Below are 16,276 nucleotides of genomic sequence, written 5' to 3' on the forward strand. Positions count from 1 at the left end.
TCAGGAGCACCAGTGGCGACACCAGCTCCAACGACCCTACGAATCACGGATGGCCGACAGGGCAAGATAGAGACTCCATTGGTGAGGAGCCGAGCCTTCCAGCTAAGCACCGAGGAGGCGGGTGCCGCATTGGATGTGGTGACGAGTATGTTTTCTTTTCCCTAACTATTATTATATGCCGTTTATGATATTTATGTGCTATGTTATGTGTTTTGTTTAGGATCGTTCCATGTGAACAACATTCCAGTACAGGTGTTATTTGACTCGGGGGCTACCCGATCATTCATCTCTCTTGCTCTTAGCATGAGGTTTCCTGAGTCTTCGGGGATATTGGATTGTCCTTTAGAGGTTGAGATAGCTGACGACCGATCTGTCCGGGCATCAGAGGTTTTCAGAGATTGCGTTTTGAGGTTGTATGATGAGCGTTACCTCATGGATTTGGTTCCCATTCCGTTGTGTGGGAACAAGGTTATCATTAGCATGGATTGGCTGAACCCTAATGGGGCGATGATCGACTGTGCGTAGCAGTTGGTGCGTGTCGGGACCCCAAGTGGGGGAGAGCTGATGATTCAGGTCGAGAGGCCACAACATGGACCAGCTATGTGTTCGGCAGCAAGGACTAGGTGCTATCTTCAGCAAGGTTGTGCAAGGTATGTCACCTATGCTATGGATACCCGGGAGGCAGGTAAGGTGACTGTGAGTGATGTACCTATGGTGCGAGAGTACCCAGATGTGTTTCCAGAAGAGCTGCCTGGGATACCTCCAGAGAGGCAAGTGGAGTTCAGGATCGACCTGGTCCCTGGTGTAGCTCCGGTATCCAAGGCACCATATCGGTTGGCTCCTCCTGATATGCAGGATTTGTCTACACAGCTGCATGATCTATTAGACAAGGGATTCATTAGGCTGATCAGTTCACCTTGGGGAGCCCCGATCATGTCGTGTTCATGGACCTCATGAACCACGTATACAGACTGACGTTGGATCGATATGTGATCTTCTTTATTGATGACATCTTTACTCCAAGTTGCAGGAGCAGCATGAGGAGCACTTGCGAGAGGTTTTGGATACCATGAGGAGGGAGAGCTTGTACCCCAAGTTCTCCAAATGTGAGTTCTGGTTGTGCGAGGTGTAGTTTCTTAGGCACCTTGTCAACCAGAACGGTATTTTGGTTGACCCGGCCAAAGTAGAGGTTGTGATGAGATGGGAGGTTCTAAAGTTTCCATCTGAGATTCAGAGTTTCCTTAGGTTAGCAGGCTATTACCAGAGGTTCATTCAGGACTTCTCCAAGATAGTAGTATCCTTGACCCAGCTGACGAAGAAAGTTGTTATCGTTCGTTGGGGGCCTAAGCAGTAGGCAACGTTTGAGATGCTGAGGTGGAGGTTATGCGTGGCACCTATTTTAGCCCTGCCAAAGGGCGTGGAGGATTTTGTAGTATACTATGACGCGTCCATCTCCAGTTTGGGTGTGATATGAATGCAGAGGGGGCTCGTCATCGCTTACACCTCGTGGCAGCTGAAACCTCACGAGGCGAACTACCCGACGCATGACCTGGAGTTGGGGGTGGTTGTTTTTGCCCTCAAGATTTGGCGGCATTACCTCTATAGGGTCCGTTGTACCATATACATGGACCACAGGAGCTTGAGGTACTTCATGGATCAGCCGAATCTGAACATGAGGCAACATCAGTGGCTAGATGTGGTGAAGGATTACGACTATGATGGTGGTGACTCCACTTTTGGAGCGGATCCGAGATGCAGGTTGAGGGTATGAAAGAGGAGCACCGGAAGTGCGAGCGGATCATAGGCCAGGTAGCCTCATTTGACTATGAAATTCATGGGATGTTGACCATGTATGGGAGGGTCTGGGTACTGTACTGGGGCGGAGTGCGACAAATTCTGATGGATGAGGCTCACAAGTCTAGATTTTCCATCCATCCCGGGATGACAAAGATGTACAGAGACCTTTGCCCTGATTACTGGTAGCCTTGCATGAAGCGGGATGTAACCTGGTACGTCGATAGATGTATGACCTGCAGGAAGGTCAAGGCGGAGCACCATAGGCCTCAAGACAAGGCGCAGCCGTTGGATATCCCTATGCGGAAGTGGGAGGACATTACTATGGATTTCATCATGAAGCTTCCCAGGACTGCACGGGAAGTGGATTTGATTTGGGTCATCGTGGATCGATTGACCAATAGTGCCCATTTCATTCCGATCCAGGAAAGCATTTCGGCCGAGAAGTTGGCTGACATCTACATCAAAGAGGTAGTAGTTCGACATGGAGTGCTGGTGTCCGTGATTTCTGACTAAGACGTGAGATTTACTTCCAGATTCTAGAAGAAATTTATGACCAGTTGGATACTCATTTGCACTTTAGCATGACCTTTCACCCACAGACAGATGGTCAGAGTGAGCGGACCATACAGACTCTGGAGGATATGTTCTGGGCATGCGTCCTCGAGTTTGGTGGTAGCTAGGACACCTACCTTCCCTTGGAAGAGTTCTCCTACAATAATAGCTACCACGTGAGTATCGACCATCCTCCCTTCGAGATGTTATATGGGAGAAAGTGCAGAACCCTGATATGTTGGGGTGAGGTTGGACAGAGGGTCATGGGGAGTACCGAAGTGGTACTCAAGACGACGAAGAGGATACAACAGGTCAGGAGCAGGCTTCAGACTGCTCAGAGCCGGCAGAAGAGCTACGCCGACAAACGCCAATCGAACCTGGAGTTCCAGGTCGGGGATATGGTTCTCCTGAAGGTCTTACCTTGGAAAGGTACCATCCAGTTCAGGAAGCGGGGCAAGTTGGGCCCCAGGTACATTGGTCCTTTCAGGGTTCCAGCCCAGGTGGGCAAGGTGGCGTATATGTTGGATCTGCCAGCCGAGCTTAGTTAGATCCACAGTACCTTTCATGTCTCCTTGCTATGGAAGTGCCTGGTAGACAACTCCATGTTGGTACCTCTAGAGGATATTCAGGTGGACGACAGCCTGAACTACATTGAGCGACCGGTAGCCATCCTCGACAAGAATATGAAGGATTGAGGAACAAGAAGGTCGAGTTGGTGAAGGTGTAGTGGCAACACCGTAAGGGCTCAGAATGGACTTAGGAGCCGGAGGAAGAGATGAGGGAGCACTACCCCGAGCTGTTTCCAGATGCAGCAGACTTCAATGACGAAGTATAAAATAAGCAGGGGAGATTTGTAAATCCCGCTTCCTGGTATGTATTTTAAGAAAGAATTATTCATTTTTGCAAAGGGACTCGACGAGTTGGAAGCCCCAAACTCGTCGAGTTGGAATGGGATTTTTGGACGCGGGAGTTGAAGTCTACTCGACGATTCGAGAAGCCTCGACTCGACGAGTAGGGATGCCAAAGTGAAACACTAATTTCCAGGGTTTGCACCCTATTTAAAGACCTTAACACCCTCATTGTGGCCTCCTTCATCGCCTCCCATAGTCCAGCAAACCCTAATTCGTGATCTTGAGCTTTGTGAGTGTGTATGTGTGTGTGAGTGAAAAAGGAGTGATTCTTTGGTGTTGTCTTGAAGGAATGGAAGCTAGAAGTGCTTGGTTGAAGAAAGGAGTTTTGGATCCAGAAAATGAACTCCATTTCCAGTTCATTTGAGGTATAAATTCTATACCTTGTCTATTTATTTACTAGATCTCTTCATGGGATAGTTTAGGACCATATGGAGAATAATATGGAACCATTAATGGATACAAGCATGTTTTCGGGTAATAACTTCATATCCAGAGCCTTTGAGGGACTCCATGGCATAAAGGTGCCAGCTCTATGGCCATGGGAGTCTCATGCATCATATGAACCACTTTTTAGGGATATTTGAGCTAAATAACCCATGCGTGAACGTAAAGTTTGTAACTTAACGTGTTATATTAACCCTAGGAGGCCATATCTACGTTTTGGATGCATTAAGCCAGGTTAAAATTGACTTGATAGATTTGGACTTTGGGGGACTCAACGAGTCGTCCATATGACCTTGGATATATTTGTTCTTTACCCACTTGTATTGTGTAATGAGTTGTCTTTCCTATAAATAGGAAGTGAGTGACACTCATTTGTGTAATGAACACTTTGAAAGCATTAGTTTAGAGAGAGAAATTGCAAGACCCATTGGTACTCTTTCTATCAATACTAATGAGAGCTAAAACCAGATTTATTTACTTCATGTGTTCTTGATTTCTATGATGATTTACTAGATCTTTTCTAATTCTGCACATGTTATCATAATCAACACCACTACAGAGTTGGGTCATGGTCCCCCAGCTTTTTTCTATTACTGGGCAAACTCGTTGAGTCTAGAAGATGAGTCAGCGAGTTGTACATGTTTATGGATTTAAATATCAAAGAACTTGACAAGTCCAAGGATGAACTCGGCGAGTTGAGAGAAAAATGTCCCGACTGATATGAAGAGGAACTCGACGAGTTCAAGGATGAACTCGGCGAGTTGAAAGAAAAATGTCCCAACTAATATGAAGAGGAACTCGACGAGTTTGAGGATGAACTCGACAACTTGTGAGTAAAATGCCCCCATTAGTATAATGTGGAACTCGACGAGTTCATGGAAGAACTCGACGATTAGGATCGAGACTCTAGAGTTTTATGGACCCGGGAACTCAACGATTTGATGGACCAACTCGGCGAGTTGAGTCAACTAGAATGTTGACTTGGACCAGAAGGTTGACTTTTACTAGAGTGTTGACCTTTGGCTTGACCATTGACCAAAGTTGACCCTTAAATGGTTATGAGTGTGAAAAGGTAATTAAAGGAGATTGTTCTGTGTAGGAGTTTGAGAGGAGTTGATCCCAGCACCGAGGACAGTTTAGCTACTTCACGATATTAAGGTAAGTTGCCTTCAAGTAGAAGTGGGTCTAAGGCTCCAATGCCTGCCCACTACTAGATTGAGTATAGTAGAGATGATTGTCTTTGTGATGATTGTCTGGTATACCACTATTTGTTATGCTATTTGAGTTAGTATACTATGATGTTATGTGATAGTGGTAGGAGGGGACTAGTCCCCGGAGCCGGTTGAGATATACCGATAGAGTAGGTCGGGCACCCAGATATGCCTGGAAGGATAGGTCGAGTACCCAGATATGCTTGACAAGGGGTAGGTCGGGCACCCCAGTATGCCTGACAAGGGTAAGTTGAACACCCAGATATGCTCAGCAGGGTAGGTCGGGCACCCAGATATGTTTGGTAGTATGTTTATTGTATGGTATGTGGTATGATGGGGGAACTCACTAAGATTTCTGCTTACAGTTTCAGTTTTTGGTTTTCAGGTCCTTCTTCTTCGAAGGGAAAGGAGTCGGTACGGTAGCAGCGCATCACACACACGATTTCCACATATGAGATTCTTGGGAATTACACTCTGACATTGTTACTATGTTATGACATGATTTGAGACTTATGATCTATGGCTTTTCATGAAATGAATTAACTTGATGATGTTTTCTATAAAAAAAAATTTATAAATTGTTATACCAAAAACGAAATTTTTGATCTTGAATTTTGGGATGTTACAGTTTACTAGCTAGTAAAAGATAACTAGAACTCCTTAAAGCACAAAGCAAGCAACATTCGAGCATAGAGTAACATAATAAAGCATATTCTAATCAGGTTATCATATCATTGACTAATCTGTACTAGCATGCAGTTCATAAACCTGATATACACATAACATGCACATAAGGCATCCTCCCTAGATCCATAGCCCTTATCTAGCATGCAATTCTTCTACACATATAACATGCATACAAGGCATCATTCCTAGATCCTTAGCCCTAATCTAGCATGTTATTCTCATAATCAACTCATAACATAAACTTGTATGGGTAATTTGGGAGTACTTACTTGAGCTCGGCTGATTGCATGCACCACACCATTTTCTCTTTTCAAAATTTCTTTCTCTTTTCAAAATTTCTTTCTCTTTTCAAAAATTATTTTCTCTTTTCAAAGTTCTTTTTATAAAACTGATTTTCTTTTGAAAATTTTCATACCAATTCCTTAGTTAGATTTCAGACACACCCGAGAGTGTGCCCGAATCCCTCAAACCAAGGCTCTGATACCAACTTGTAACATCCCAAAAATGCAGTCCAAAAGTTTCATTTTTATTTATAACAAAACCATAGTAATCAATTCATCTCATAAAACATAAGTGTAATATCTCAAAATATCATGTCAAAACACTGTATCACAAATTCAAAATATCAGAGTAAATCCTCCCAGGCTAAACGTTGTGGTGTGTGTCTGCCATGTAGTCATCCCGAGTTCTTCCCCTAACTAGCAGAAGTACCTGAAACCAAAACTGAAAAACTATAAGCATGAAGCTTAGTGAGTCACCCCAAACTACCACATGCCATATATATAATCACATAATCGCATATAACATACATTGGGCCCCGCCCTGCTACCTCGGGAGCTGCCTGACATCGGCTTGTCTGGCATCGGGCTCCGCCCGGCATTGAGTCCCGCCCGACATCAGACCGCATCTCGCATCGGGCCCCGCCTAACATCGAGCAAAGCTCGACATGCATATGCGCATAACTACTAGTACACATAACATAAGTATAACCACTTAACTATAACATATACACATTCCTTGGGCCCAGCCCGACATCAGACTGAAATCCGGAAACATGTAAACATTCATCGGGAACCGCCCCGGCATCAGACCGTAGTCCGGAATATACAAACACATACACATGCAGGAATTACAAAGGCATCAAGCATACTAACATTCTTTGGGTACCGTAGCGGCATTGGATCGAAATCCAAAAAACATGTAAACCTACATCGGGCCCCGCCCGGCATCGAACCTTAATCTGGAACATACTATCATACATAAATGGGCCGGCCTTGGTGCCTTCAACCCTTTCCTAATGGAGGAAAACTTACCTCTCAAGCTGGCTAATGAAATCTCATATGAGGAATCTCTGATAGCCGATCCAATGACTCCACGATTATCATTATCACAATAATCACTTAGTTAAAAACTGAGAATCCTTCTAAGGGTAAAATGACCATTTTAACCCTGGTCAAAGTCAACATTCTTGTCAAAGTCAACGTACTGGGTTGACTCAACTCGCCAAGTTGACTCATCAAATCACCGAGTCCTATGAATCAAAAATCCTGAAATCGCGATCCAACCCGTCAAGTCATCCCCCTGAATCGTCGAGTTCCCTGGCTACTCAAAGTCGCGTTTTGGCAAATCAACTTGTTGAGTCCCTTCGCAGACTCGATGATTTCTACCTTGTACAAAATTGGGACAAAGCGACTCAACTCATCGAGTCCCTCTCTGGACTCGCCGAGTTTCGTATTCTGTTTGGGCCATCTTAACAGATTAAGTCTCTACTCTCCAAATCCAAACCCATACTTCTTCTACATACTGGAAATGCCCTCTTAAGGGTAAAGTTTCCAACTTTACCCGTTAATAGTCCTTCTTAATGGGGTTAGCTCAAACCCTAGTTATTTAGGACATAGATCTTTGTCCATAAGATATAATACTCCAAACCAAAGCATGAAAACCGATATCTAGGTCCTAGTCACCAAATGAACATGTAAAGTTCCTAACTTTCCTTTCATGCATGGTCTTTTGTGGCTTAAAAGGCCATAACAACACCTTACAGCTTGCATAGAGGCTCCAATGGCATAAAGTTTGCACCTTTATGCCATGAAATCCCTTCTAGACCCCAGATCTGAAAGGTAGGTCACTTGGGACGTCCATTTCCCAAGGGCTAAGCTTCTTGGACCAAAAACCACATAAAGTGACAAATAAGAGATCTAACAAGCTATTAAGCAAGGTTGAGACTTGCTTACCAGAAAATAAATAGGATGAGATGTTGCTTCTGGATCTACAATCTTCTCCTTGAACCCTCTAGCTCCTTCTTCTTCCAAAAGCATCAAGAACACACAAAGATCACTCAAAAATGGCTCACAAGCTCACACAAGGCTCTAGGGTTTCGTGGATTAGGGTTTGGGACTTGGAGGCTGGAGATGAGGCCATAAAGTGGGGATTAAGATGCTTAAATAGGGTATAAAACCCTGAAATTAGGGTTTCACTTTGGCAGACCTACTTGCCGAGTTGAGGGCTCTCAACTCGTCGAGTAGTTGCTTAAAACCCCGCGGCCAATCTCGTTTCTACTCGGCAAGTCTGGGGCTCCCAACTCGTCGAGTAGCTCTTCAAAAATGAATAACTTATAATAAAAATGCATACCATGAATCAGATGTTACAGGTTGGTGTTCATCTCTATATTTTAAACTACCCCCTGTCGAATATTTATTGTCCACTTTTGACTTCTGAAGTTTTTATTCATCAATTTTGACCTTATTTATTTTTTTCATATATAATACTTGATGCAAAATATATGATTAGATTGTGTTTTAAATTTTTTTTCATTGTTATAAGTTTCGTTAAGTAATAATATATAACACAAATAAAAATATTAAAGGTCAAAGTTGAAGACTTGAAAGTCAAAAGTGGACAATAAATATGGGATGAGAAAAAAATATTATTTTAATAGATTTTTTTGTCTTTAGTGAGCTGGTTGCAAGACGCTAACGATGGGGTAGTCTTAGAGTCCTCAATATCAAAATCGACCTCACCATGTAAATATAACATGTCTTGTATTCTTTTTACTTATTCAACCGATATACCCCAAAAATTATCTCTTAATTTTTTTTCTTGAAAATAAAACTATAATATATTCTTATAATTTGATGATCAAAAACTTATACTTAACCTAGAACAACTATAAAGGAGAACTTTGAACATTTCAAAAAACATTTAAAAATATAATACTATCACAAGGTAAAAAAAATTAACTACATATACAACAATTGAGGTACCTTAGTTACCCATAGACATAATTTAATAGAAAAAAATCTTGTAAACACATATACGAATATGATCAACATCATTGGACACTAATGGCTTAAAACTTCCAACATTTGATTACTATAAAGTTATTTAGCTTGATAATACCATGTTATTATGACCACAGGTTTTATTAAAGCTACAACTCGCGAAGGCATCTTGTTACAATGGTTTTGACTTTCCTTGCATACCTAATATTTATGTCGACTTTTGCAAACTTGTCGAAATCTTCACACAATTCCCCATAATAGAAATCTTTTGTGTCCACATCGATTGATATTTCATTGAACAATGTAAAAAATTCTTCATCTTTGTCAAAAATTCTCTTCTTGAGGAGAAATTTGGCGTCGTCGATTGATTGAATTAAACTTTTCATGAGAAATGCATACGAAGTTACATACTTTGTGGCATCATAGCAACAATTCTCCATAGCAATGAGATTTCTCAACACAGTTTCCATAAGATCATGATGTATCAGATTTGGGATTCTAAGTACTCCATTGTTTAATTTTACTTCCAAGATGTTTCGAGATTTGGATCCCTTTATTTCAGCTCCGCTTCTGTGAAGTTCAGTTACTTTTGGAATGAGTATTTTGAGAAGTGGTTGTTTGGAGTGTAGTTGGAAAATATGTGTTTTGGGTATGAAAGATTGGTGAATCAAGTCAAGTAGATGGTGGATTTCTTGGCCATATCTCTCTCGAATATAATACGGGTCCTCATGAACTGTTTTCTTAAAAAAACGAAAAGCTAATTCGATCAATGAGTAGTCTCCACATTGTTTAGGGGTAGGAACAATATGGAATAAATGATCAAGAATAAAGAAAGGGATTTGATTTTCGAGTAAAATCAAGTCATGTCTCAATCGATAAAACACTTCATAGGTTGCCAAAAACGGATCCCCTCTTCGTCTAGTTCCTTTACAACATGACTTGTTAAAAAGCTCAATAATGAAACAACCATCAATCAACATCATTTCCACAAACTCGTCACTCTGCATATGAATTTCTTCTCCATAACATTTTCGAGCTTTATCTTCTAACACTTTGAGTGTCTCGACACACTTGCCTAATCGTGCTTCAACATTTGTTGCACGAGAGAGAAGGGTGTTGAGATACTTCCATTTGTAGTCCTCCATGGCTTTTAACTTTTCTTCGCCACGATGAAAAGGGCCAATGGAGAGAATTAAAGGGAAATATTTCTCTTCGTTTTCCTTATAAATTTTTTCGGAAACTTTGCATATGCGACCAAAATGAGATGTGCTTACCATTTTTTTCTTGATGGATGAAACAAGACTCACATGCTCTTCTAATACAATCTCCTTTGAAGCTTGAGTTTGTGATACATGAAGATCTAACTCCATCTTCGAAGATATTTCTTTGTGGGAAAAAAACAAAAACAAAAACAAGTTAAGGTATATACAAGTAAATATGCAAATTATAACCGATAGTCAAAAAACAAACATACCCGATTCACAAGAGTCACGAGATGAGCAATCAAAATTCTAAGTTTTATAATTAAAAATATCTGATTAATAGTCTAACATGTATTTTTAAACAATAAATCTTACCGCACATTAAAAAAACTTATAAGGTTGTAAGAGTAAGTCATAAGACAAGAGAAGAAGAATAAAAGGTAACTTGCTCAGGATGACAAAATAAAAGTGAAACACTCGTACATGTGTTTCGTATTGTCTCATATAGCATCTTGTTAGACTTGGACGAAAATCCATTTTTTTGGTGAAGACATTACTAAGGCTTAGATTCCTTGTCTTTTTATATTTTCGTAATTAGTGTATCGGGTATTTGACTAATTAATTTTATATAATTTAATGTTATTACTATATATTTTTATGGGTTAATGTCATACAATGAAAATGGATACTAGATGTTTTTGGTTGTGAAAAAATTTAAAGTTTTACAAGAAAAACGGAAATTTTGAAAACGTGTTTGGTTGGTTCAATTTTTCAAAGTTTCCAAAGAAAATGAAAATTTTCATTTTTTCAAATTGCATGTAAATTGGTAAAGTGAATTTTAAAGTTTTCCAAAGTTTCTAAATTTCTTTGATGTAAAATGAAAACTCCTACAAATTAAGCCAAATGTGTTTTCTACGATTTTCATTGAAAATCGAAAATAAAAAGTATCTCCATTTTCTTGGAAAATGAAGAACAATTTTTCACAACCAAATGCACCTAAACATTTTTATGTTAATTGGCTTTTAACTCTAATCAATAATCAATATGTCACTAAATGTGTGTTTGGTTGTAGATTCTTGTTTTTATTTTCTAAGCAAATGCTTTTAGAAAATAAAGATTTCATTTTCATTTTTCACTGGAAATTTTAGAAAATACAGTTAGTTGGAACCGATGTGATTTTCATTTTTCTATCTTAAAAATTTAGAAAACTTAGAAAAACTAATTAAAAAAAAAAAAAAAAAAAAAACATTTTTCTACTTTACATATAATTATGAAAATAGAAAATCTTTATTTTCTTGTAAAACTTTTGGAAACTCAATCAACCAAACGCAATTTCAAAATTTTCATTTTCATTTAAAAAATTTCATGAAAAATTAAAAAATTTTCCGCAACCAAACGCACTCTAAATGGTTCATTTAGGTCAACCCAACATTGATATTATGACCAATCTTGCAACCGACACGATGAAATTACTTAATTGAAATATACTCTAATGTTGCAATGAAAACACAGAAAGGTGGATTAAGTAATGAGCTACCCAATACAATTAAAAGTTTAACAACCAACCTATTGAATATAATTTAAAGATAAGTGACATATAGAGCAAATTTCGTCTCATTGGTAGACACACAGGTGATGGTGATGGCATATCACACAAACTTGAGTTTCTTATTCTATGGTGAAAGAATAAGGTGAAATCAATAAACTTGTTTTGTATACTTAGTAATTCCCTAGGGATTTTTCTTGTTGTAATATTCCTTCATTTCAAATCAAACATTCTTTGAAGAGAAAACAAAAGTGAAAACTGAAAAATATACATACACAAACATATAACATCAACTCTTAAATTTCATTCATCACAAACTAAACCCATCTAACATAACATTTTCATTTTCTCTAACTACATAACAAAAGTCTTCTCAAATCACTTTCGACTATGTCTTTTTCTCTTCCTCTTTCTATCCTCTTCACCATCCGAATCCGAATCACTTGAACTTGACCTACGCCTTTCCTTTCTTTTCTTTTTTCTTCCTTTACTACCCTTCTCCTTCTTCTTCGTAATCTCCTCTTCTTTCTTGATTTCCATTTTATCCAAATCACGTGACATCAGCGCTTTGATGTCCAATTTGGTCTTTTCCGGTTTCTGACACTCGTACGTCCAATGTCCGATTTGTTGACACTTTTGACATTTCTTTTGATTCAAAGTCGCTTGCTTTTCTGTGCTTTTTAGATACATTTGTGTCTTTAGTTCTTTCTTTTCTTGCCATCTGCTTGGCCCTTCTTCTTTTTGTCCGTATGCATTTACATTACGTGTGGCGTTTGCTGCTGCACGTTCGGCTTGAACACGGCTTAGCCCTTTTGTGGCTGATAAAGCTGCAGCCTTCATTTTATCTGACATGATTTACAACCAATTTGAAATCCCTAAACATAAAATGAATCAAACAAAACATGTCAATCATGATAAAAGATACATCTATACGACTATACACATAGTAAATTGAATATTCAGAATTGTGATCAATCAAGTATTTAGACTTTCATCGAACACCTAAAGAGCACTGAATCGTTGGAACTAACTACTCTGTTAAAGAATAAAAAGAGTGAGGTTTTTTTTTCTGCAAGCATACAGCTTTAAACAGAAAATAGTACTAGGGTTTCTGGTGAAACAATAACCTGGAAATCGAAGTTCGACGGATATAGTAATGGTATGATCGAGGAGACGAATCGTGATTCTAAGCAATAAATACGATACAGATTCAACAATACATCCCCAATTGTTTATGGGATAAGTAATTTGGCAGGATAAATCATAACAAAATTGATGTACTAATGAAGGATCTTAGCATAAAAGAGACTAGAAATCAGATAATTAAACGAATTCTTATAACGAAAGAATTTTACACCAACAAGCTGAAACTTACCGGAGAATGATTCCCGTAGAGAAAGTTTGCTGCAGAGGTTGAGGTTGAGGTTGTCTATGGTCTATACCGCCTCCAGGCTGAGTCGGTTTATGGAAGACAGGAAGAGGGCAAGGGATTTCGCTCTCTGTTAATGACGAAATTGCTCCATTTTTTGACCTAATCTGGCAATTTCAGTCCTAAAATTAAGATCCTTTAGAATTTATTCCCCCAGTTTGACGGGTTTTACATAAACTCATAAAAGGGCTTACATAAATGGTTAAGGCAACTCTTTTCTTAATTTGAAACATTATTAACACAAAATTGTAAAAATGGTCCCTATGCTTGTCAAAATTATGTGGTTTTGATCCAAAAAAGTTTGGTGGTGCATCGGTGGTCCAATTTCGGATACTTTGTGTGATTTTGGTCCTTATGGTTAGCATTTTTCTATGGTTTTGGTCTATACCCCACCGAAAATTACTAATATGCCCTTAAAATTGTTTTTTTCTATTTCTTTTAATTGAGTTTTAATTCCGTTAATTAAAAAAAACCAAAAAATATATATCACCCCACTTATCTCTCTCTCACACATATACACACATAGAGAAAGAACCCAACTTTTTAGATCAGACATTCACCCAAAAAAATCATTGATGTTCTCCTATGTTCATCAACAAGCTTTTCAGATCACACATAGCTCAAATCTGAAATCGATGCACCCCCTCCTTCTCTCACAATCACATGTACTCTCCTTCTTGTTCTAACTTCAATCGACAACAACCACGACCCTCCCTTCCTTCTTTTCTGTTCTGATTCGATTCTCACCACACCTTCTTCGATTCAGATCGTAGGAGCTTAGGATGGTGAGTCTGATGGTGCTGATCGGATTTCTGTGGAAAATCAAGAAGAGGTTAAGGCATGTATTTCATTTTTTTCTTTTTTATTAAACTCGATCACAACCCCTCCTTCTTTCTCTCTTCTGAATCAATCTCGTTGTTTTTAATTATCTTTTTGATGGTAGATGTGTGTTGGCTTGTGGGTATGGTGGGTTATGGTGGTCTGGTGATGTGTGATGTGGGTGGCGTTCGAGGTGATGTTCATGCTGATGAACAGGGGGGAAGAAGGTGAGGAGGGCTGATTAGAAGGGGTGATGATGGGATGGCTGTAATGGAGTTCAAGGTTGGTGGTGTATAGTGGTGATTGTACATATTAAGATCCAAAAGGAGATCACAACAAATCTGGAACTTGAATGATTAATCGTTAATCAAGATGAAGAATGAATGAGACATACAAACAAGATAGAAAAAAGGAAAATTGCATAATTTGAACCTTGACTTCATGGGCTTCAACCTTGATTTCTGATTTGCAGTTAAGAGGGGATGGTGATGGTAGTAACCATAAAAGGAGCGAGGAAGATAGCTTTGGGTGGATAAGGAAGTCGGCCCTTTTTTCTGTGGGTTACACATGTGGAGAGAGAGAGAGAGAGAGAGAGAGAGAGAGAAAGAGAGAGAGTGTGTGTAACATCCCGGAATATCAAGAGTAGAGTTGAAGGGCAAAAAGTGTAGATGGGAAAGGGCAACTCGGCAAGTCCACGAGTGGACTCTGCGAGTAGGGTCGCGACTCTGGTCGCGTGTCAAGTGGCCAACTCGGCGAGTCGGCGGTTGGACTCGGTGAGTTGGTGCTGAGTGGAGAAAACCCTAATTTCGGAGGATGAGCCCTATATTAAGGACATTATACCCTCTCCCCAGCCTCTTTACCCTCCCTTGAAGTCCAGAAAACCCTAAGGCACGATTGTGAGGGATGTGAGTGCATTTGAACCTTGGCAAAGAGATTTTGGAGGAGATCTTGGAGAGTTAGGAGGCTTGGAGCAAGGGGCTTTGCTAAGATTCGAATTTCTTTGCTGTTGGGGCTTCCTTTTGAGGTATTATCTCGTTTCTTGGGTTGCTATTCATCTAGATTCATCATTTTTGGAATGTGTGGGAAGTTTAGCTTGTGGTATTTTGAGTTTGAAGGTTAGATCTGAGGTTGCTACCTCAGATCTGGAATGGAGAAGGTCTAGAGTGCATTAAAGTCCCTGTTCTTGAGTGTTTGGTGAAGCCATCTTGTCCCAAACCCTAGCCCTAGAGTGTAAAATGCCTAGATCTCTTTGGATTCACGTAAAGTTTGTCACTTTACGTGATGGATGGGTTTTAGAAGGGTAGATCTACGTTTTAGATCAACTGCATGGCTTGGAAAGCCTCTGTATGGATTCAGATCTAGAGGTACTCGGCGAGTCACACGGGTGTACTCGGCGAGTTGCTTGCAGATAGGCTGGAACTCGACGAGTTGGAAGAACAACTCGGCGAGTTGGATGAATATGGCCAGGAACTCGACGAGTTGGAAGAACAACTCGGCGAGTTGGTTGAAGATAGCCTTGGACTCGACGAGTCTGTTCGTGGACTCGGTGAGTCTCGTCGTGAGGTCCTAACCTTTCTTTTGGTTGAGCTGTGAATCGGTGAGTCAAGGGATGACTCGGTGAGTTGAGTGTGAAAAGACTCAGAGTTGTTGGACTCGGCGAGTCTCGGGGTGACTCGGCGAGTTGAGTCGCGGATTGGGTAAGTTCTGTGCATGGGGACTCGGCGAGTCATCGGGTTGACTCGGCGAGTAGAGTCAGTTAAGGGTTGACTTTGACTTTGACTTTGACTTTGACCAAGGGTTGACCAGTTGATTTCCAGGGGCATTTTGGTAATTGTTGGCTTTTGTTTTGAGTTCAGAGTTTTGGTGTTGGCCAGTGTTGGAGATCGTATCAGTGGTCGGAGCAGCTTGGGTTTATCTGTTCAGTCGCTAGTTACGAGGTGAGTTATCCTCACTATATCAACAAGGTCTACGGCACCAAGGCCGGGCCTTTATCGGATTGTGATCCGGGTATCGTTGTTATGTTATTGCTTTGCTATGTTGCATCCTGATAGTTAGGATGGTATATGTTAGAGACCTGGTTAAGGTCGGAATCCTGGTATACAAGATGATGTTGTGCTAGTAACCGGTTAGGTCGGTATCCTGGTTAGGATGATGTTATGCTATGTGATCTGTTAAATCAGTTTGATTGGATGTTATATGTTATATGATTGAATGTTTATGTGCACATGGTTGTTGGACTGGGGTTGGGTTGAGGCGGGACCTGCTTTGTGTTGTAGGTCAACATACCCAGGGAGGACCGGTTATCCCGAAGGCCCAACGAGCGGTCCAGATAGGCTGTAGGCCCCAAGAGGGCGGACCAGACGTTCCGAGGCTCGGAGAGTGGACCAGGCCGACTGA

General features: G+C 40.4%; 2 protein-coding genes across 3 annotated transcripts; both read right to left on the reverse strand.

Moving 5' to 3' along the window:
- Positions 1-8,876: 8,876 nt before the first annotated feature.
- LOC111895174 (UPF0481 protein At3g47200) lies at positions 8,877-10,530 on the reverse strand. Its single transcript, XM_023891274.3, has 2 exons — positions 10,358-10,530; positions 8,877-10,267 (listed from the first exon to the last, which is right to left on the reverse strand). Exon 2 carries the CDS (start codon positions 10,251-10,253, stop codon positions 9,033-9,035), a length of 1,221 nt encoding a protein of 406 aa, XP_023747042.1. The 5' UTR covers positions 10,254-10,267; positions 10,358-10,530; the 3' UTR covers positions 8,877-9,032.
- A 1,385-nt stretch (positions 10,531-11,915) lies between these two features.
- On the reverse strand, positions 11,916-13,219 carry LOC111895210 (uncharacterized). 2 transcript variants are annotated; one of them, XM_023891313.3, is made up of 2 exons: positions 13,007-13,219; positions 11,916-12,476 (listed from the first exon to the last, which is right to left on the reverse strand). In XM_023891313.3, the coding sequence occupies exon 2, from the start codon at positions 12,469-12,471 to the stop codon at positions 12,010-12,012; it is 462 nt and encodes a 153-aa protein (XP_023747081.1). In that variant the 5' UTR covers positions 12,472-12,476; positions 13,007-13,219; the 3' UTR covers positions 11,916-12,009. The 2 variants fall into 2 exon arrangements, with proteins under 2 accessions (XP_023747081.1, XP_023747080.1); XM_023891312.3 differs by having other exon boundaries at positions 11,916-12,506; positions 13,007-13,216.
- Positions 13,220-16,276: the final 3,057 nt, after the last annotated feature.

The sequence above is a fragment of the Lactuca sativa genome, chromosome 6 (genome assembly GCF_002870075.4).
Source record: "Lactuca sativa cultivar Salinas chromosome 6, Lsat_Salinas_v11, whole genome shotgun sequence".
Taxonomy (NCBI): domain Eukaryota; kingdom Viridiplantae; phylum Streptophyta; class Magnoliopsida; order Asterales; family Asteraceae; genus Lactuca; species Lactuca sativa.

Bases quoted from the DNA above. Each gene is read 5' to 3' on its own strand.
- LOC111895174 (XM_023891274.3), bottom strand. From the start codon at position 10,253: ATGGAGTTAGATCTTCATGTATCACAAACTCAAGCTTCAAAGGAGATT.
- LOC111895210 (XM_023891312.3), bottom strand. From the start codon at position 12,483: ATGTCAGATAAAATGAAGGCTGCAGCTTTATCAGCCACAAAAGGGCTA.